The 21250-nt window shown below is 43.1% G+C and overlaps 1 protein-coding gene across 1 annotated transcript; it reads left to right on the forward strand.

Annotated features, from left to right (window-relative positions):
• Window positions 1-192: 192 nt before the first annotated feature.
• LOC128885540 (cysteine--tRNA ligase, cytoplasmic) lies at window positions 193-3847 on the forward strand. The gene is made up of 10 exons (XM_054139631.1): window positions 193-569; window positions 652-846; window positions 964-1306; window positions 1386-1526; window positions 1609-1819; window positions 1883-2352; window positions 2543-2687; window positions 2755-2963; window positions 3031-3405; window positions 3471-3847. Exons 2-10 carry the CDS (start codon window positions 668-670, stop codon window positions 3597-3599), a joined length of 2202 nt encoding a protein of 733 aa, XP_053995606.1. The 5' UTR covers window positions 193-569; window positions 652-667; the 3' UTR covers window positions 3600-3847.
• Window positions 3848-21250: the final 17403 nt, after the last annotated feature.

Below are 21250 nucleotides of genomic sequence, written 5' to 3' on the forward strand. Positions count from 1 at the left end.
TTATATTTATATATATTTATTATATGTATATATTGTAGCGTTATACAGCAGAGATGTGTTTTTAAAAATAAAAAAATTATTTATTCAAAGATGTAAATGGCGCCATCCAGCGGCAGCAGTGGAAACTACTTTCACTACAAGCTTGGGCGTTTTGCCACCGATGGTGCCAATGGTACTCGAACTATGTATATATATATATTGTTTATCAGACTGAAATCTAGGTTAGAGTAGCTGATGATGCAAATTTCAAAATTTGTAACGTTATCTGTAGATAAGTTTAACAGTTGTTTAACAGTTTGTTGATAAAACTCACGGTACATTTTATTTAATACAGCTAAAGGGAACATACTACTGTCAGTTTTGAATGCCTGGTACTCGAATATGATTGAGCTAACTCTGTACGAGGAAATTATTGTAAACTTTTAATAAAATTCCGGCCACGTGATTTTTGTTTGACAGTCTGGTTTACTTTCTTTATGCGTCTTTTTGGGAATTTTGTTCTTTGAAGTGTCATAATTTTACGAACATTTTTGAAACGAGACTTATTTTTACTCGGAATTGTCTACGAGGTAAATTTCATATCATAATTTTATATATTTTTACATGTATCAAAACACTATCATGTAGTTTATTGGTACCAAACACTTCCAGATTGTATTATTTAAAAATGACAAAAAGGTTACAATCACCTTGGGTTCCACCGCAAAGAAAGAACCCTGTGGTTCTTAAATTGTATAATAGTTTAACAAGAGACAAAGAAGTATTTGTTCCTCAATTTGGAAATCGTATATTGTGGTACAGTTGTGGACCCACTGTGTACGATGCATCACATATGGGACATGCCAGGTAACTGTGAACTTATGTACGATACAATATTATTGTAAAGTACACTCTATCAATTTAAATATTACGTGTCTATATATATTCTCATTTATTATCATACAATTTCCTTTTACATTTCAGATCATATATATCTTTTGATATATTAAGGCGTATTTTGTCTGATTATTTTGGATATAATATTTTATATGTAATGAATATTACCGATATAGATGATAAGATTATAAAGAGAGCTAGGCAAAACTATTTGTATGAGAAATATGTAGAAGAGACTCGTAGTCTAGATGAAACTCTGGATGATGCAAAAAGCGTGATGTCTACCTTTGAAGAAACAGTAAAGACTACGAACGACTTGGACAAGAAATGTATGCTACAAAAAATGTTGAGTAATGTAGAACAGGCAATTGGAAATCTTGAAAATTCAGTGAAACTTAAAGATGAAGTTAAAATTAAAGAATCCCAAGAAGTATGTCTACCTTATTTGTACTGTCAATTTAATAATATCATTTAATGACAATGTATTTTGTAACTTTTTATGAACACAGTTGCTATTAAAAGAAGCACGAGATCCTTTGGCAGATTGGTTAGACAAGAAGAAGGGAAGTACGGTCACGGAACACTCGATATTTAATAAACTGTCACAACATTGGGAGTTAGAGTTCCATAAAGATATGGATGCTTTAAATGTAAGAATTACTATCGTGAATTTAATTGCTTGAATTCAAATTGAATGTTTGAAGGAATCCAAATTAAAATAATTTTCTTTAGGTATTAAGGCCAAATGTTTTGACAAGGGTTAGCGAATATGTTCCTGAGATAGTAGCATTCATTCAAAAAATTATAGAAAATGGACTTGCATATGAGAGCAACGGTTCAGTATACTTTGATGTTGCTACCTTTGATAAGCAAGACAAACATTATTATGCTAAACTTGTTCCTGAAGCATACGGCGATATGTCAAGTTTACAAGAAGGAGAAGGTAATCCAAATAATTTCTTTGAAAGACTTGTGTCCAATTTTTATCGATAATTGTCTTAATTAGGAGACTTGAGTACCTCTGAGACATCTGAAAAGAGGTCATCAACGGATTTTGCGCTGTGGAAACATTCGAAAGAGGGAGAGCCATGGTGGGAAAGTCCTTGGGGTAATGGACGACCTGGTTGGCATATAGAGTGTTCGGTTATGGCATCTATAATTTGTGGAGAAAGTTTAGATATTCACACTGGAGGAGTAGATTTAAAGTTTCCACATCATGATAATGAATTAGCTCAATCAGAAGCATACTTTAATAATTCTAATTGGGTTAGATATTTTCTGCATTCCGGTCATCTGACCATAGCAGGCTGCAAAATGTCAAAATCATTGAAAAATTTCATTACTATACAAGATGCGCTGAAAAAACATTCAGCAAGACAGCTTAGGCTTGCATTTCTTTTGCATTCGTGGAAGGATACATTAGATTATAGTGAAAATACCATGAGTATGGCTGTTCAATATGAAAAGTTTTTAAATGTAGGTTAAATATTTTTTAAATGATATTTTATACTAACATACAAGGTGTTTAAAAAAAATTCTTTACAATTTTGCAATGTGAAGCTTTGTTTTCGATTTTCGTTAACCTATTCGAACAACCCATTCTAAAATACCCTGTATATTCGATATGATACACAATATATTTCAAAACTTACCATTTTTATGACAGGAATTCTTTTTAAACGTAAAATGTAAAATTAGATCTTTGGGTACAGAAACGAATATCGATACCTTTACTAAATGGAGAAATTCCGAAATGGAATTAAATACAAAGTTCTGTAATGCTAAGGACTCTGTACACAATGCATTATGCGGTAGGTTTACGATTAATTGTACAATGCCAAATTTATTTAGCAATATTTGAGACGTGTTATATTACAGATAATATTGATACAAGAAGTGCTCTTGATGCAATTCGCGATCTTGTGACGCACTGTAACATTTATATGAATCAAAGTAAACAACCAAACACATTATTACTCAGAGATGTTGCAGTTTACATTACGAAAATGTTTACTATATTTGGTGCAATATCATCTTCGCATGATACCATTGGTTTTCCAATAGATGATAAGATTGCAAATGCGAATGTATGTTCTACGCTTTTTTATCACATTATAACGAAGATAATTTTGTTTATAAAGTTTATTGAATCAGGTTGAAGATATCGTTATGCCGTATCTTGAGATTTTGGCAAATTTCCGACAAAAAGTAAGAGATCAAGCTAAGACACTGAAAGCCAGCAGTATTCTCGAGGAATGTGATAAATTACGCGACGACATTTTACCAAATATTGGAGTGCGGTTGGAGGATACTACCGAAGAATCTTGCAAAGTTAAACTAGTGAACAAAGAAGAACTTTTAAAGGAAAAAGAATGCAAACAGAAACTTGAACTCGAAAAGTCGCTGGAGAAAGAAAAGCGGAAGGCGGAAGCCGCAGCGGCAGCTGCAGCGAAAGAAGAACAAAGAAAAATTCCTCCTACCGAGATGTTTAAACTAGAGAAGGATAAATATTCTCAATTCGATAGCAATGTATGTAAAATCTTACGCTTCGTGTGTACATTTTTGCTACAATACTAACAAAAATTTGGGCTTAGGGTATACCGACGCACGATGTTGATGGTAAAGAGATTAGCAAGGGACAAATGAAGAAGCTGCAAAAACTGCAACAAGCACAACAAAAAAGATACAACGAATACGTTACTTCCCTGGAAATCGGCACATAACATGTTCCTCGAACATAGTATTAATTTCGCGCATTAAAATGTACTCGGCCAGGAAAATGATCGTTTTCGCGCGCTACGAATATTTATTTTCACTTGATTTTCGCAATCATTATACCGCTTATTAATTTATTATATTTTTCTAAAATGAAGCAGATAACAATTATAGCTACTGTATTTATACATTTGTAACGTTGATTGCACTATTGTATTCATTTAAACAAGAACGAATAAATTTAATTGCAATACAATTTTTATTCGATTTTTATTTAATAAATCGTACACGAACTTTGGTTAGTAAATTGTTAATTCGACTATATAAATACGATTTTCAACCATGATCTCGTTTTACGTCGTCATCGGATTCGAGTGTCCAGAAACAAAATAAACTTGGCACGTTCTCATACATACCGGATGAATCTGACACGCGACGCTGTTCATTATTATAGCATAATACACGTTTCACAATGACGCGGGAGTCGACAGTGACAGCTTTATAAACGTAAAAGCGATATAATGCACGACTTGCCACGAAGCAGCGAAGCGATATTCATCCCGCATTCAGGAACTATGAAAACGCGAGACGAGCGAACTGGTCGCGTACAACGCGCTTTTCCGACTGTGGAAAATACACGGTCCGATAATGTCACGTTCCAAAAACACGACAAAATTATTAGATAATACCCAACTCGAATCTTGTCCTTGAATTTCCTTGCGCGTTCCCTACATTTTTACATCTATGAATATCCACCAAGATTTATATTTGTTCAGCGAAAGCATAAATAATAAATATCGATATAAAAATTTAACTCGACGAGTCTCACGATGTTTCGTCGAATAATTCTCAAACATTGATCCAAAGAAACAAGAGTGCAGCCTCGAATGTAAATATAATAGCGGTAAAGAACGATCACAATCTCTCGTAATTACGTTGTCTGGAATGTATTCAGCTTCGGCGAAACCGCAGAACTCGAGTTGCCCATACAGTGGAATTTATCCGAACGGTTTTTCTTTCACGGTGACGCGTTAGTGACACATTCAGGGATAAAAAAAAAAAGAACGCAAGTTGACGTTAACAATGCGTGACGGTTGGCGCAAAAAATATGCTCTCAAATATGAAGTCAAGAGAGGTGAAAAAAAGCAAACAGACTTTTCGCTCGAGTTCCCTTTTTCTCCTCCACCCTCTCTCTCTTTCTCTCTCTGTTTTTCAGCGCGGGTTTCTCCACTCGTAGGCACAGTGGTGGAATGAATACGTAAATTTTTTGGGAAAAAGTTCGATTTCTGCACCCTAAAGTCGAATGGTTTTCCGATTCTTGATTGACGCCTGAATGATCTCGTATGCATATAAAGCCACCCTCTGTCTCTCCCTTCCTACCCCTCTTTGTCTCTTCGTTTCGTTTTCCAGGTTTCCTTTATCCGGGCCCGGAGTTCTGTAACTGTTGTAATTTAACGAGCACCTACTTTTTTTACTCGTATTACCGCGAGCCAGGAGTGCATATAAGTATATCGCACCTTTTCTTCGCCTCTTTCACGCTCCCATTTACTTTTTTTCCCGTTTCCGCGGGTGCCGCTGATCAGTAACTTTTTCAGTGTAACGGGCGAGAAGATGGGAAAAAAAAAAGAATGGGGGGAAGAATGAAACACGGGAAAGGTGAAACGTCGGTGTATCGAGAGATTCCATTCGACGTTGGCAAACGAGATGGTTCGTCGATGGTAAATTAGAATAGCACCCCGAATTCCGTGTAATCCGAACGAGCACGTTGGATCGTTGGTCGCAACGGTCTTTTCCAGAAACGTTGCGAAGCAATCCGTTTCGGATTCGAAGTTTGGGCTACGATTACGTTAGAGTAGCGTTTCTCCCAAAATTAACGTACAAGGGTACAAATTCATCTACAACAGATCATGGTTACCTATCACTTGCCCGCTCTGATCATTTCTGAAAAATCATTAACGTTTCATACGTTTACCATGATTCCAGACACGTATCCTAAAGCTTAAAAGTATTAAAAAGAAAAATTTGCAAACGTCTAAACCGAAATATAGTTGGAGGCGAAACGGTGATACGCGCCCCTGTCACAAAGGAATTTGGATGCCAGCACGATATCGACAAGCCAGACATAAATAATGGTATTGTTCACAATTCGAGGACACCCGTGCCCGTTGTGTCTGTTCGTGCGGCGTCGCGTCGGGACGTTCTCGATGGGGTGGCACGAGACCGCGGAACCCACTTTTATAACTCCATCGACAATTTTCAGCTACCCTCTCGTCGGTTTTCGATTTACACCGCAGACTCCGGCGCAGCTCTTATCCTTTTGTTTGATTTATTTTCTATCGCGGAGGAGTGATTTTTCGAAACTTTCCCGGCAGGCGACCGATTGTTGCTATTGTTGCCCCCTTACGGTTCGACGATCGTGTTGAAACGCTCGGAAGAGTCGATGACAAATCGCTGACCCGACTCTCCCAACATCTTTATCAGTCGTGTTCGTAATGTTCGTTTGGAGTTTGGTGAAAATTCCAATCATAAACCAATTATTCTACGTACTAATGTTAATTCTCACGATCAGCCAATGGGTTTCGGGATGCTTTGTCTTGGCTCGATCACCCTCGGATTACTTCTTCAGGGTGACTCGACCGCGTGCATTCGATCCGGCGAGCGTGGCACACCCATGTGTGTTTTTCTATCGCAAAAACGTCGCATAAATACGGCTTGTTAGGCGCGGGCCCGAATCCGATTGCGTCCTCGAGCCGTGTAATATGGCATCCTTTTATGTTAATCGGTAACCCTTCCGCGTTTAACCAGCTGCGCACGCGTATTGTTTAGAGCCGTTTTTTCCGACACTTTTTACTCTTGCGTGGCTGTTTTGTCGTAACCCACGTTGGAACCAAACAAAAACGCACGCGACATTAGGTCGACCCACGTGTCTGTCGATTCGCAGCGGCTCGACCAACTGGGGTCAGTTTTTGCCTTGGCCTGCGATTCGAAAAACAAGGGCGAATGAAGGATCATCTTAAAAAAAGATAAAAGAATTGCTGACTTAATGAATAGTGAAAGCGGTTGCAAATCGCTGTAACTCGGTTTTCTGGCAGCAGCCAAATCCGTTCACCCCTTTACGTTGTCCGATTAATCATAACGGAACTCTAGAAGCGTTACTTATTTTTTTTTTTTCATTTACGTTGACCTTTGTGCTCGCTCCGTGCAGACCAGATTATGTTTCTGGATTGCGTTAGACCGTACGCGTACAATTGGCAAACAGATTGAAATTGTGTACGAAAAGCAACCGAGTCGCTCGGTTTAACATTTGAACTTGACGGTTCTTCTATGTTTATCAATTTATATCCCTGAAAAATTATTATAATACTTCGTTTTAGTCTATTTTCGTTTCCAAGACGTCACTGCCGGACGATTCGGATAATGAAACGTTCTGTATTCTGATGATCGAGGTTCCACTGCAACCCTAAAAGCGAGAACATATGGTGAGACAATTTTTTGGAGGGTACGTTGCACACGTGTTGTTTATAGCTGGATGCGATAATGACGTCTCGGTAAAGCCGAAGAGGAAGAATTGGCGAACCAACGAGAGCGTAAGGAAGAAATTACAGGTCTCGAAGACCTGCCTTCTAGTCAAGGGTGGGCAGACTTTAACCCTTTTACCCTCGAGGGCATGCGCACGGGGAACGTCTGCAATGCAACCTCGGTAATTGCTGCACTGGCGACAAAATGGTAGACGTTCGCAGCGATGGCGGAATCGCCGTGCAATTCGAAACTATTGTAATTAATTGTCCGCAACGCGAGCATCTTTCCACGTCGAATCCACAATCCAGAATCCACCGAGCGTCATCGATCGTTGCAGCAACGTAACATCGCGGGGCAGTCTTGGACGTCGCGCCGCGACGTAGACCTTGGGAAAATGGTCCTCCGCGCGTTTCATTTCAGAAACATTAGACGAATGGTGTCTATAGGTTCTCGTGTACGCGTAAAGTCATGCTCCGTTGAAAGGAAGCAATTACCAGGCAGATTTGAGGAGGGCAAAGAGGATCATGGCATCTTTTTACACAGTTTTTTCTTTTTCTTTTTTCCTTCTTCGAGTCCAGTCTTCTTCGGGGTTGATGGCGCGGCTTGCTCCGCAGTTAGCGGGGCGTGTCTTCAGTTTCTTTGAATTAAACATCATGCCTGCTTCAATCAGCCCATCCCTTCGCCTCTTTCGCTCTTTTTCATTCCTTCCTCGTCGTTCCTGGAGCGAAACTTGCCTTCTTCTTTGCTTTTTCTTCCCTTTCCTCGAGCCTCTCGGTGCTTCTTTCGCTGCAGGCCGTTCCGGAACGTTTCGAGCGATAGGGTGAGGTCGAAGGTGGATTCCAAAAGGGCAGACCACCCCCGTAGCGAAGGCTCGCGTTCCGAGATGTGTTTCTTTCTAAATTTTTAATCAGTTCTCGCATCGTCTTTCCAATCCTCCCCTTTTCCTCGCATTTGTACCTTCGTTTCGCCTCTCCTCTCATCTTTCTTTTCTTTTCAATCGTCGAATTTTAGTTCGAGATAAGAGTTTCGAACAACCATCGACTTGAAACCCTTTTGTTAGAGCAGCATTTGCTCCGTAGCTGCTCAATCGGTATTAATACGATTTATAATTTTGCCAAAGAAGAAGTACTCGCGATGCTTTTCCGAGGAGGATACGAGCGCGTACGTAAATCCACTGTTAGAGCCGGGACGGCTTCCTACGAGGGGCGCATAAGTCTTGGACTCAGGTGCTGCATGCTCGTCGGGACGTTCATACTAGGAGCCTCTGGCACTTTGCTTTTACCGAAATTTATTTCCCCTTGCATTTTATGGTGTTTGCGAACGCGGGGAAGGGTGGAAGCGTCGAAACTGCGATAGACAACTCCGGGGATCTCATTAACGAGAGCACCTTCGTTTGTTTAAAATGTTTTTCTTAAACTACTCGATAAACTGCACCTTTGGAACCTGTTGATTCGTTTTCAATGTAATCGTAGATTCTCTTTTAAAAACCCAATTTAAATAGGTCCTGTTTCGATGGATTCTATTCGAGGTGGCGCGCACCGCGTGGCGCGATCAGTCGCGTCGACACGTGTTATGGAGATAAAGTGTCACGAAAATGATTTCAGGGTGGCTTTCGAGAGGTGTACGCTTTCACAGGATATCGGGCTTTTTGTGTCAAATCGATCCGCACTCGATCGAGCGAGGGTGTCACGGCGCGGGCGGTGTACGGATACATAACACTTGGGGCGTTCCAGAAACGATGTTAAAGGGTGTCTGTTCCCGCGCGTATAAATTCTGTTAGGACTACACGCGTAGATTTTCGTCTATCTCCGTTGTCATGGAACTCTTAAACGCCACGCGAATTCGAAAGTTTCACAAACGCGTGAAAATGAAAACGACCCTGTATCATCCGAGCAAGAATGACGAATGGCTGCTCTAATTATCCTCCACCTATTTAAAGGAACCGTCTTCGATTTCCTATAAGAGTACGAATCAAATATAACGTTATCCTCGGTTCCCCGAGGGAAGAGGGGGTGGTTCCCCTCTCTCCGGCCGATGGCTATCAATCCGAGCGGCCATCTCGCTTCACCCTTTCTCTTCTTTATCCTTTCAACTTCTTCGGAGCAGCGAAGATGTACGGCTCGATACCCTACGGCCGAGTTGCTTCGGGAGCACTCGAGAAGTCCACCCCAAAGATTTGATCAGGAGAGAAAAAAAGATACGCCGGCAAGGTGGAGCGAGGGGCCAAGGGTGGGACCCCAAGCGCCACGGAGCGAAGGGCACCCTCCGCGAAGCGCCCGGCACCGCACCCCTAGCTATGAAAAAACCTTGGCTACCCCTAACGATTTTTTTTTCTCCTCTTTCTCAACCCCATCTCGACGCACACTAATTACGTTTTTAAGCGAAATTACTTGCGAGGCAGCGCCCGGTGTCGGGTTCGGCGCTGATGCTAACGGTCCCGACTGGCTCAGACCTGTCAGGGAGTCGTGGCGAGGGGGTGGGCGACGAGGAGGTGGCGAATGAAATACCGCGAGGGTACAGCGGCTTTTTTTTCCCTCCTTCGTCGAGAATAGATGCCCCGAGAAGAACACAGGGTGGCACCTCGTCGCTTACCCCCGCGGTATTTCCAAGCCACCCTACCCACCGCGATATTTCTGATTATAAAATGTTAAATGGCGTCGTCGACCTCGTTACTCATCTAAATTTTATTCGTTCTGGCAACTGGTCTCGACGAAGGTCGTCGAGGAATCGGCTGGGTCAGCGAAAAGTGGCAATCACGACGGGGCTCCCGGCGCGGCGCGCGACAACCCCCTCTGATCCTCTTTATTTCGAGCCACCGTGATCGTTTGCCTGGATTTTCGCTTTTTCTTCTTCTTAATTTCATTGGCTTCGTTTGGACTCCGTTCGCGAAACTCTCGCGCGATGTTTAATTCTTCTCGCACGAGAATCCGGTATCTATGGTCTTTCATCTATATGGTAATCGTAATTCTCTCTGTTCCGACTGCTCGAATCCCAGTGGCCAGCCAAGAAAGCAAACCCCGGCACGTCGTAACGACGCGTCACGTTTCCGACCCTGAAACAAATTCTTCCTCGTCAACCCTTGCCAATATCGACGGGCGATCGCGGTGCAGCAGTTACGCGCATCTCATGAATAATTTTCGAGATCTTCTCTCTGTGGGTCGATGGGACGAGTTCGCGGGGTTCGGCGGAAGGGTGCAACCGGACCCAGGCTCGCTGCAAATCCCTGTAGATAAAAAGTCTGCGCCCACCCCAGGCGCTATCACCCTAGCCGATAGTAGTGACTCACCCACGATCACCCAACCCATTTTTTTTTCAACCCCTCACTGCCACGGATCCGTGGGTCCGCGGCTGCCCGAACGGGGGGGGATGAATCCTTTCGCCTCGTGCTGTTCCTTGTACCTTACTGCTTCCGATCGAGAAAAAAGGGTTCGTCGACTTTGATGAAAAATTTGGCAACTGCGATAGTTTGAAAACTATCCGGTCGTCAAGCTTTTAATAACGGTTCGAGTAACACCTAACGATCATCGCGGTCTCCTCGAACGAAAAGCTTCGTTTCATTTAAGCACCTGGGAAGAGCCTTGATAGCGAGAAATCGCTCGAAAGACGAGTCAAAGGTAGAGCCAGACCATCTTTGTGTTCACGAACACCTTTCGCGAGATCTGTTAATGTTAATGGCCTCTCATCCGGCTTCGCTTGGCTTGCGTTACTTCTCGACTTTATTATTCATGTCCCGTTACTAAACCGTGAATATTTTCCCGTACCCTTTTTCTTTTCTTTTTTTGGTTGAAAGCGGGCGTCGCCTTTTTACGCGCGCATTATTTTTTATGCCTTATACCGAGCACTCTCTTTACCCTGTTCTGTCGCCATCAACCCCCAACCCCTTCGTCTTTCTTTCTGCTCTTCTCCGTCTTTCGGTACCAACGAGACACCGTCGAAGGGAGATTGTAATTTTAATTTTTAATTTCCTTTTTTTAAAAGTTGACAGCGGAGAGCTGGGACCGGGAAAGGATGGCAGGGGAAGTCTAAATAGTTGATAAGATCCGGACTAGAATAAATTTAATTTAAAAACATCCCTTGTAAAACGTATGAATTCTTGCAGGACATCCTAGTACAATCTGTAACAAAAGATGAAGGAATCGTTAGAAAAGTAAGAATCAAACGATGAAAGAGAGACAATGGAGATGATGCGAGCGGTGTTGATCTGGTGGCCTGTAATTGCTGTTCCCGAATTAAATGAAAAAAAGAATCTGAGGAAGAAGAAGAAGAAGGACGAAATAAGACGGGGTTTCGAGGAGAAAGTAGAAGCCTTCTGAAACGAGCCCGAGACTCTCAGCCCCTCTTGGTCTTCCTTCGGCCGATGAAGGGTCGGAGTTGTCGGTGCTCCGACTACCCGGCATATCATTACCCTCGCTCTGCCCTCCGAACCACCCCTCACCCTGCCAGGCCACTCTCCTCGCTCCGTGTTCGTCACACTGTCCTTCTTCCTCAGCTTCTCTTCCATCTTCCATCTTTCCTGTAGCTACCCTCCGTACTTCGATTCGCGCTGCCTCCACGACCACCCCACCTACCATCGTCACCCCACACCGGGGGCCAATATGGCCGCCCCTGCACGCTGGATACATTACTGCTGCGTTGCTTAATTACGCAAGATACCTCTTCGAGGGGGAATCGCGCGTGCTACCGTTCCTCTCCTCCCCGGTGTTCTCGCCCATCCGCCCATCCGCCCAACGGGAGAGTCGACGGTGGAAGACACGGCCAGGGTCAAAATATTTCTTCCCCCGTTCTCCGTCTTCTTCCTGGTCTTTCGTGCGAAATGACAGGGCTAATAAAATATGTATTTAACGACATGGCAGTGTTTTAGAAAGGGAGTTTGATGGGAGTGGAGTTTTGGTTGGCCTTTGATATCGACTCAAATCTAGTAGGTGCGCTGATTAAATGTCCACTTTATGTACTTACTTACGTACATATGAAATTTCAAATCGACTAGCTTGTTGTATCGTATCGACAGAGAGAAGACATCGAGTCGGGGTCAAAATATTTCCACCCCCGTTCTTTATTTCTCTCTCTCTCTCTCTCTCTCTCTGAAAGTGTGCTCGACGCAACATCCTCTCGGCTGGAAGCGGAAGCCGATGGACGAGGATGGCAAGAGGATGATGGCTGGATGATGAAAGGAGACGCGAAATTAGTTCGTTAATGCTGGAAACAGCGGGAACACAACGGCGTTCGTTGTCGACTAAACAATAACTTGGTCTCGTCTTGCCAATTACCGTAGCAAAGTTTCGAGTTTTGTTTCTCGAGAGATATCGTTCTTGCGTTGTTTTGCTCTTCGGGCTTGTCCGAAGCATCCGTTTGAATGCGTCATCTTGGCGAATTGTCAACTTTCCATTCCGGGATTAAACTATTTCCTAAGCGTTGCTTCGGTGTAGTTTGGTCCTATAAATAAGATATGTATATCGTTAGTACCTTTCGCTGAACGATAGGGTCATTTACAGTTTTTTGTTATTTTGTTGTGAATCGCTTTCTTAATACTATACCTACCAATTTGACCTGTTTATTGTATATTGTATTTTTAAGGATAAAAACGAACGAATTCTTCAGTTTTCACGAAACAGCTCGAAGCCTCTGGCTCTGGAGTGAACAGTGGAAAAATTTGTTTGTTCCTATTCACGCAAATAAGTCTGGAATTTGTAAGTATTCTTTATTCGGAATAAAATCTGCCCAACTCTGGCTGGAATAAATATAAAGAATAATGCCCGTGGAGTAGCTCGACGGGAGGGAGATTGTTTTTTTCTTTGTGGAGTAGCGGGTCACGGTTCCGTCGTTACCAGCGGTGTTTCAATGAACCTCGAGTGGACGTCAAAGAAAGTGTCGAAGGAGCGTGGTTCACTCCGTTCGAGATTTCATCAAAAGTAACAAGGTACAAAAATGAACTAAAGTAACCGAGATCGAGCCAACGAGGATCTCTAAGAAAGGATTACATAAAAATTATTCTATACAATTGCGCGTCGATGGAATTGGGAATCAGGAGCAGTCAGCACCAGCTGTGGAGAATGCCTATCTAATTTATGGCGGCGTCAAGGGAGGACATTTTAGCGAGGCAGCTAGTTGCTCGTTCATGTTCACTGAATTAATCCTGGAATCATTGGGCGTGAGCGTTACCGTCAAATCAGGTTACATCTGCTCGTCGTTCGGCGCGAATAAATCATGCCCTTGATTCGCTTAAGTCGTTTGCATGTCATTAATTATACACTGGAATAATGATTGATTTTCCGATGCCTTTGCAGCGCCGATTAATCGAGTTTCAGTTCGTGGGAGGGAGTTTCTCCTTTATCGGCGAAAAAAAGGACGTCGAAATTGTAAAAGAATTGTAAAAAAATTGGTACGCATCGCTATGCGAGAGCGTGTATGTGTACGGTTAGGAAATACACCGTGTCCATGCATAAATCATGATGAGTCGCGGTTTTATATACCTATACGTGTAAGTCGCATGCTCCGGTACCGGCTACTATTATGTAAATCAGCCGTGGCACACCATGGTACCCACCCATAAGCGATAAAATATCCGCTATACAAGCGTTCCATTGTGAGGAATTCATAGTGGGCCTCCGAGATAGGCGGCAATGGGAGGAAGACGTGGGAAGGGTGTGTTCAACGGTCGATCACTCGCGAATGCTGTGCAGAGCGAATTTGTTTAAAGGGAAAAACGGTAAACGTTATCGCTGCCACTTTAAATCGCAAACGGAGTTGGCAAGCCGATCGTAATCTTGCCATCGGAAGCTCTCTGGGTGTTGTACAGTGATTAGAAGTGAGAAAATTTAATTTGTCGTGTTTTAAAAAGAATCGAAGAGAAACTGTGATGTCCAAATACCACTGTACCTACTTTATTATTCGAGCAGTTTGTCTTGCGATTACATATTTTGAGTAATAACTACGTTACTTTAATTGCACGAATTCCTCGTAACTCACAACGCGGGATTGATGTCAAAAGGACTATTGACCTTGGACTTGAACACATTTCTGCATGTCAATGGAATTGATGGCATTGATTTTTTTCTGCGGGCCTCCTGCCGCTATGAACCCCCAGGGTATTCGAATATGGTTCCGGGATACATGTACATATATCAAACCGTTTCGTCGAAAACACAGAATTGTAAATGTTATTTACCTATACAGATGTGAATTAATTCAGACTTTTACAAACTATTTCATTAAATCGTTATTGTTGTAACAATGTTTCAAGTTACGAGAAAACATATACTAATTTCATGCACCAACTTAAAAAATTAGAAAAAATTGAAATCCAAAAACGTATCAACTTGCCCTCATTGTCAGTTTCGCCTGCAACCTCATCGTCCAACTCACCTGCACATTTCCCTGGAAAGCGAACGGAACTTGACCGAGTCACTACCACCGTTAAACGTTGAAAACATCCCTCGAATCCGCAACGAAATAACGAAAGCGTTATTCTTCTTTCTCGACGATACATTTCGCCAGTCTGGCGGCGAGTGACAGTTCGCATAGGTAGCACAGCTTCGACGTTACGGCGAAAAGTAAAATTCATACACGTTTCCAACGCGAGCACTCGGTTGGTAGATAAGGTCGCCCCCGCGAACCCCATAAATGTAATCCATAAAAAGGATGGTTCGCAAGGGCGAGCCGGTAAAAGGAAATAGATCAAAACTAGGCCATGCGCGATCGCGCGAATTTACTGCATATTGGCTCCCGCCTCCTGTTCCAAGTTCTCTCAGCGAGCGACTGCCCCCGCTCGATTTCGAGACCCCTGACCGATTTGCTTACGTTCTTCAAGGTGGAAACTCAAAGGCTGGGTAGTTAGTCGTTGGTCAACCCCGGTAATTGCGCGTAACCATGGAAATGCCTGTTTGTTTGGGGGTTCTTTTGGTCATGTAGGCGAGGGCGCGCAGGGTGAAAGGGTACGCTTTCGAGGCCACTGAATGTAAAGAAGGGTTGCAAAGGGTCGGCCGGAAGTCAAGGACGCATTCACTGACTTCCAGAAACTCGGCCAGCGTTCTGGCCCCCTTTTTTTATATTTTTTTTTTTGTTTCTTTTTGAAACCGAGACTACTGTACGGCGAAAATAAAACAAAGGAGACGAACAATCATTCGAGCGATGACGAGCTAGATATAAGATAATAAACGTTACGTTATAAAATGATTCGAATTATTACATGGACATTACATTACATTGAAATTTTCGTAACGTAAATAACAGAAAGGTCCGGGGTGGAAGTATCGGTGGCACGTGTCGTATTTTCGAACGAGTATCAAGGAACAAATCGTGTTTCGCCGATTCGAGTATCGATAGGTTCTTTGTGTTCCGATCCCTCGTCCACGGAACATTGGGATACCGGCAATACATCAATCTTTATCGAGTAGTTCGGTATCGAGCAACACTATTAAATTGCGATTCTTTGCTGCTCGAATACGTGTCACGGAGCGCACGCATATAAACATACATTGTTAGCACTTGAAAAAAATTAGAAGCAGAATAACATTACGGTGTTGATCGAGTAGGAACGAGTCGCAACCGTGCTTCCTAACCAAAAAAAAAGAAAACAAAAAACGAAAAGAAAAACTTTCGTTCTCGCTATGAGCACGATTGCTAATTTTGTATTCGTCCTGGAACGTCGTACGCGGGAGAGGAATAAGGAAGAGAAACAAGGATCGCGGTCATGGAGCGGAAGGGAGAAAGGGACGCGAAGGACCATTGGAAGGGTGAAAAAAAAGGGTCGAAAAAAAATCGACGGTAAGTGCGAGAAAGAGAAAGGCGTAGCGCGAAAGGCCAGGGAAAAAAGAGTGGTGCAGAGAGGGGTATAACCGAGGTATCCCCACTCGGTGGGCCATCCGCCCCTGAAAAAAGAGTTAATATTGATCCGTTTTTTTATTTGAGTCACCCCCAGGTTTTTCACCCTCGCTATTTTTTCTTCCCTCGGCTGCAGGGATCGCCGCGCGGCGCGACGCGGCGTGTCGCTGGCACGACAGAGACGGAATTAGTGTTTCTATAGCAACTCTCTACCCCGTCCGTGTCCGTTCGTTTCTACGTCCGTCCGTCAGTCCGTCGGTCCGTTCGTCCGTGGAAGTCCGCTGGTCCGAATTATCCCTCCCTGATTCTGAGACCTCGCAGCCCTTTGCACGCGCCTTTCAGGGTACCCTGTCCCGCGAAGAAATCGCTCGCTGTTTCTTAACCCAGATAGAACTGATTACTTGTCTCACCATCGCTGATCACCACTGGTTCGAGGATATTCACTTCTGTCCCTGAAAGATGCAGAAAACTGTATAGAAAAATTTAAAAAAGCAGTATCGGTTACTAACAAAAGTGAACAAAATGTCACACCTGATACCTCTCCGAGTCTATCTTTTCTTGTTGCACCGACATTATCAACATAGCGTCCAACAAATATACACCACTTTGAATTTGAACGTTTGCCAACAGATTGCCTCATGAAATGAAATACCGTACCGCGGAGTAGTCGATGTTTGAGCAATGCGTAAGCAGGTAGAAAGTCAATGGCAATAAAATACGAGAATAAAATAATGATAAGTTATAGGGTTGTGGTTCGAGTCATACAAAAGAGGGGGTCATTGGTAACCGACTGACAGACACGTAAAATGTTGCCCCATACGCGGTTTTTCGCTTCGAGTGCAGCTAATATTTGGTCTAGAGTTAAACTTAGCCCAAATCAGGAAATATGAAGCTCCGATCGTGCTTTCGTATATCCTCGCGGGAGGGTTGGTTTCGCGGGATATCCTTCAGACTATAAGTCGATGCATATTTCAGAGACTCAGCCGCGCTTTGTTCCGGAATATGCTCTGGGCGAACGTTCCTCCTCTCCTCTCGTTCTTTTGCATTCCCTTTGACCAGTTCCCTCCAGCCTAATAACACCCTTTTACCACTCTCTCGTACTCTGGAATCTGTTTAATGCTCACGATATCGGCTCCTCTGCGATGAAAGCGGCCTCGAGTTTTTCAGCCTCGCAGTCCACAAAATCTAATTCACGAAGGATACCTTTTAAGTAACGCGTTAAATTGAATAGCCTCCTCCTCCACCCCCACGCGACCGTCGCGACGGTTTACGTTTCTTCTTTATAGCCTCGGCCTAATCGAATCGCTTGCGCTCTTGGTTTGAGAAAATAAAGAATTGAACCAAAGAAAATTCTTGGGTCATACTCGGTAATCGTAGAAAGTAAGAGACGAAGATGGTCTTCGGGGCTGTGAACAGAAATAACTTCACTAACGTTTCCAACGATGTTGCTTCGACCAATTATATTCTGGCCCTCTTCGGACCAACTTCTGATAGTACGAGATTAACAAGTAGAAAATTAAGAGAAAGAGAATATTCATGAATATCTTTCCTTAATTAAATTTCTGTTATTGTTTGCCGAATTGCTCTGATGAGGGTTGATCAGAAAGGGGGGCAGGGAACCTTGAAGAGCTTGAAGAGCTGTTTGTTAAAGACTGTATCAAAGAAGCTCCAAAGATGGGTGCTTGAAATCTTTATAATAATATTTTCACTTGTTTTCTGGATTAATTCCAAGATTGGGTTCCCTTAAGAATAAGCACTTTACCGTGTGAAAATAATTCATGGAGTCTACAGATGAAATTTCCCATCGAAATGGCCAAAGGTTGCCATTTCCGTCTTCGAATTCGGTTACCGTAACGCTATCAAGAAATAGCAGCGTGGGTCAATTCGGTTTGATTCTTATAGGGGCTGGACCGCTCCTTGCGCGATTCGGCTCGGCCGACAAGCCGACAGTCGAGCATACAGCGTTGCAGGCTGCAGGGGTTACTTTTCACGGGGGTGGTTCTCGAGGGGTTTGACAACCCCTTGCCGCGACGGTGTCACCTAAGCGGACCCCTTGGATCGTTTCGTGTTCGAATTCTCGTTTTTACGAGGGCCAAGCTTACTTTTACGCGGAACTTGTGGAAGCTCCGTAGCATTTCTCCGAGGCCACGTGATTGCGTACCGATACTCTGTTCTAACGCGTTGGGGTTGTCTTTAAAATACACATATTTACGGTGGCCTTTGCAGTTCTCTCGTTTTGAGGGAAATCATTTTCAGATTTAAACAGGAAAACGAACTGTGCATTTTTAGCCAAACTAACGACGTGCAAGATATATGCAAAATATACAATACACTTATAAATAAGTATACGGGTATATATATCGTATCATATAAAAGAAAATGACGGAATAGATATGAAAATTATAAAGCTAAAATGGAAAATGGACAGTTGAGGCAAAACTATGCAAAGTATACGTTATTAATACGAGTTGTTATATCCATCGAGTTGAAATTAAAATTGCAGGTTCGAGGAAAATACGTTCAAAACTGTTTGTGTTCGATGTCCAGGTTTTCGGTTTATTATGCTGAATTTTTGTACGAAACTTCTCTGCCATTCAAATATACTTTCCGTAAATAGCTATAATTCTTTGTATATTCTCCATTGACAGAGCGAGGTTGAAACGGAAACAACGGATCAGGTTGAAAATAGTAACCGAGCGTTTACGAAAAAAGCGAAGCTCAGAAGTCATAATTCATTCTGAAATTACAGAATTTAACGGGCCGACTTCCGTCGACCTCCGTCGGCGACCAACGAGTTTTATCAGGTTTTTAATAACCAGTGCACGCAGCGGCATTCGTTATGCGCTTGCAACGTAAATCGGTTTAGTAGTCATTAGTCGCGCTATTTCGAACGGTTTGGAAACGACTAGAGAGAGACGTGGCACCTGTCACTTAGAGAACTGAACTCGTCGCGGGCATTAGCTAAGATTATAGCCGATAAATGCATACGGTCATAAAGATAGGAAAGCAGGTGAAAACCTTCGGACCAGTGGCAACCATTGCTCACTGTTCCATCGATTTTTATCGATGAATTTTCCAAACAAGCGGAAGCTACGCGTCGCGTTTAATGTTGCACCAGTGGAACGACGAATTTTATTCGCTGAAAACGATTGTCACATCGCTGGATTTTCGATGGAGCGACACTTTTGCATTAAACTCGTCGTTCTCTGCGTTATTTAGACATGCTTCCGGTACCCTCTGTTCAACTTATCGAAAGAATCTTCGATTCTTACAACTTGAACGATCATTATTCGTTTCTCGAATGAAAATTTTGGTAAATCCTCACCTTTTGAACCGATTGTTGTTGTGCACTTATGCGATAATTATATATTGCACTATAAGTTGGTAATTTTTATCGAAGAATTCCATTATCTTTAAAGCTAATTGCGCATAGAGTAATATAACGTATGCAAATGTATTTCATAACAGTAATAATTAAAGCCAGCGTGATAAAATCGAGATACCGAGGCGTGCATTTTTTCCGCTTATGTTTGTGAATTTTTTGCAGTGACGTAAATAACCGATAAACTTTGATAATACGGTAAACTCGCTGGGAAGCAGTCATTTTCCCCCGGGGAAATTGCTTTGTAATTCTGGCAGTTTGCAAAGAACGAAATGAAAACAAAAAATTTTACCATTTTTAGTGGTATAATATATACTTCTCTAATTATTCAAGTCGTTTTGTAAGCTTTTGCGTATTCACTTGTGTGAACTTTAACGGAAGGCAATGTATACGTAAGCATAATCAGTATACAGCTTTAAAAAAGAAGAGCGCCTCGAAAATCAACCTGACCGATTTAATCATGGCTAACAATAAGAAGGTATCGTCGAGTCGGTTCGTGACGTATCTCGAAGGTCGCGCGACCTGCGTCTCGGGATTTTGACTGGTGGCAAAAGGATTCGCCATATGGTTGACTACTTATCGTAAGATGTGCCACGAGAGCTGGGCATTCGATTCCCGAGAGCCAACGGTGGTTCGAGGAACGAGGCCCATTTATTTGGCGTGTGCTGTATAATTAGGCTTCGAGAGCGGGGCCTCAGCCGAGAGCTCATTGTTCTTTTTTCCCCTATTCCACAGCACGATGGAAAACGAGTTTCGAAAATATATTGCGGGGTCTCCGCGCGGTCGGCACGAAATTTCGAAACCGCTTCTTCTTCTGCGTCCAGTCGTGGCGCGCTTCCGGAAATACCTGGTCATCTGGATGGAGGATGGAACAATTCTCGGGTCAAGTTTTTTAATAGGTGCAACGGGAAAACGGTGACCGTTTCGGGCGAGTATACATCCGCGCTCCTTCGAAATTCTACCCCGGCGTCGCGTTGTGTCGTTTGCATGGAAAACTAACACGGAGGAGCACGGTCGAAATAGGGCTGTCGATTTTTTTCATTGTGCCGCCATATGTCGGGAATAAAGCTCGCTTCCGTAAAAAGGGAAGTCATTTAAATTTAGGTTGTTTACGGAATTTAAGAGGCCATCCCGCTCCCCCGAAACAGAGAGTAGTCCCGAAAAATTGTGAGTCCCTCTGAAGCCTTGCGGGCTTTTGTTTAGAAACTGAAATAATGCAAAATTACGCACCTCGAGTGCACGTGACGAAGACACATATATAATAATAATAATCGTAACAATAATAATTACCGCGGCTGTTTAATATACTAAACGGTAAGAACCGGGGTTAACGGGACTCATTGTAGTTGGAATTCTCGAGGAAAACGCGTGCACGCTCCATCTTCGAATAGGCAACCCCGTGAGCTAGAATACTTTCTATGCGTGCCTGGATTTCACGTAATTTTGGGTTTCTCCCAGTAAATGGTATCGCATTTCTTAGTGCGCTGCATCGGATTGGTGCATTGTCAACGGCGGGCCACCTAAGGGCCAGGGGTGGCAGTCAGGATCCCTTTCATCCCTCTTTCTTCACGGCAGCACGCGCGCTTTGCCGCTATAGAGGAGCTTTTTTTACCAGAAAGACAAGAAAAAAAAAATAACAGAAGGTAAGAGCGGAAGGGAGGGGGAGGGGGAGGTCGTGGCTCCTTCTGCCTCTCGTCCTCGTCGCTTTTAGGGACGCGTGGCGTGCACACGACGTCATTATTTCACGTTCACGGATGGAGCGATGGAAAATTTACGGCGGACTAGTTGCGCGGCGTTTCCAGAAAATGTCGCTCGCTCGGTGCCCATTAAGGTCTATTTAACGATCCTTTTCAATTTTCAGACGTCGAATGACTTCCATTAAGGGTGTTTCGACACACGATAGAAAGCTACTCAGACGCTACCCTTCCTTCGTCGCTT

Source organism: Hylaeus anthracinus, unplaced genomic scaffold, assembly GCF_026225885.1.
Source record: "Hylaeus anthracinus isolate JK02 unplaced genomic scaffold, UHH_iyHylAnth1.0_haploid 11981, whole genome shotgun sequence".
NCBI lineage: Eukaryota > Metazoa > Arthropoda > Insecta > Hymenoptera > Colletidae > Hylaeus > Hylaeus anthracinus.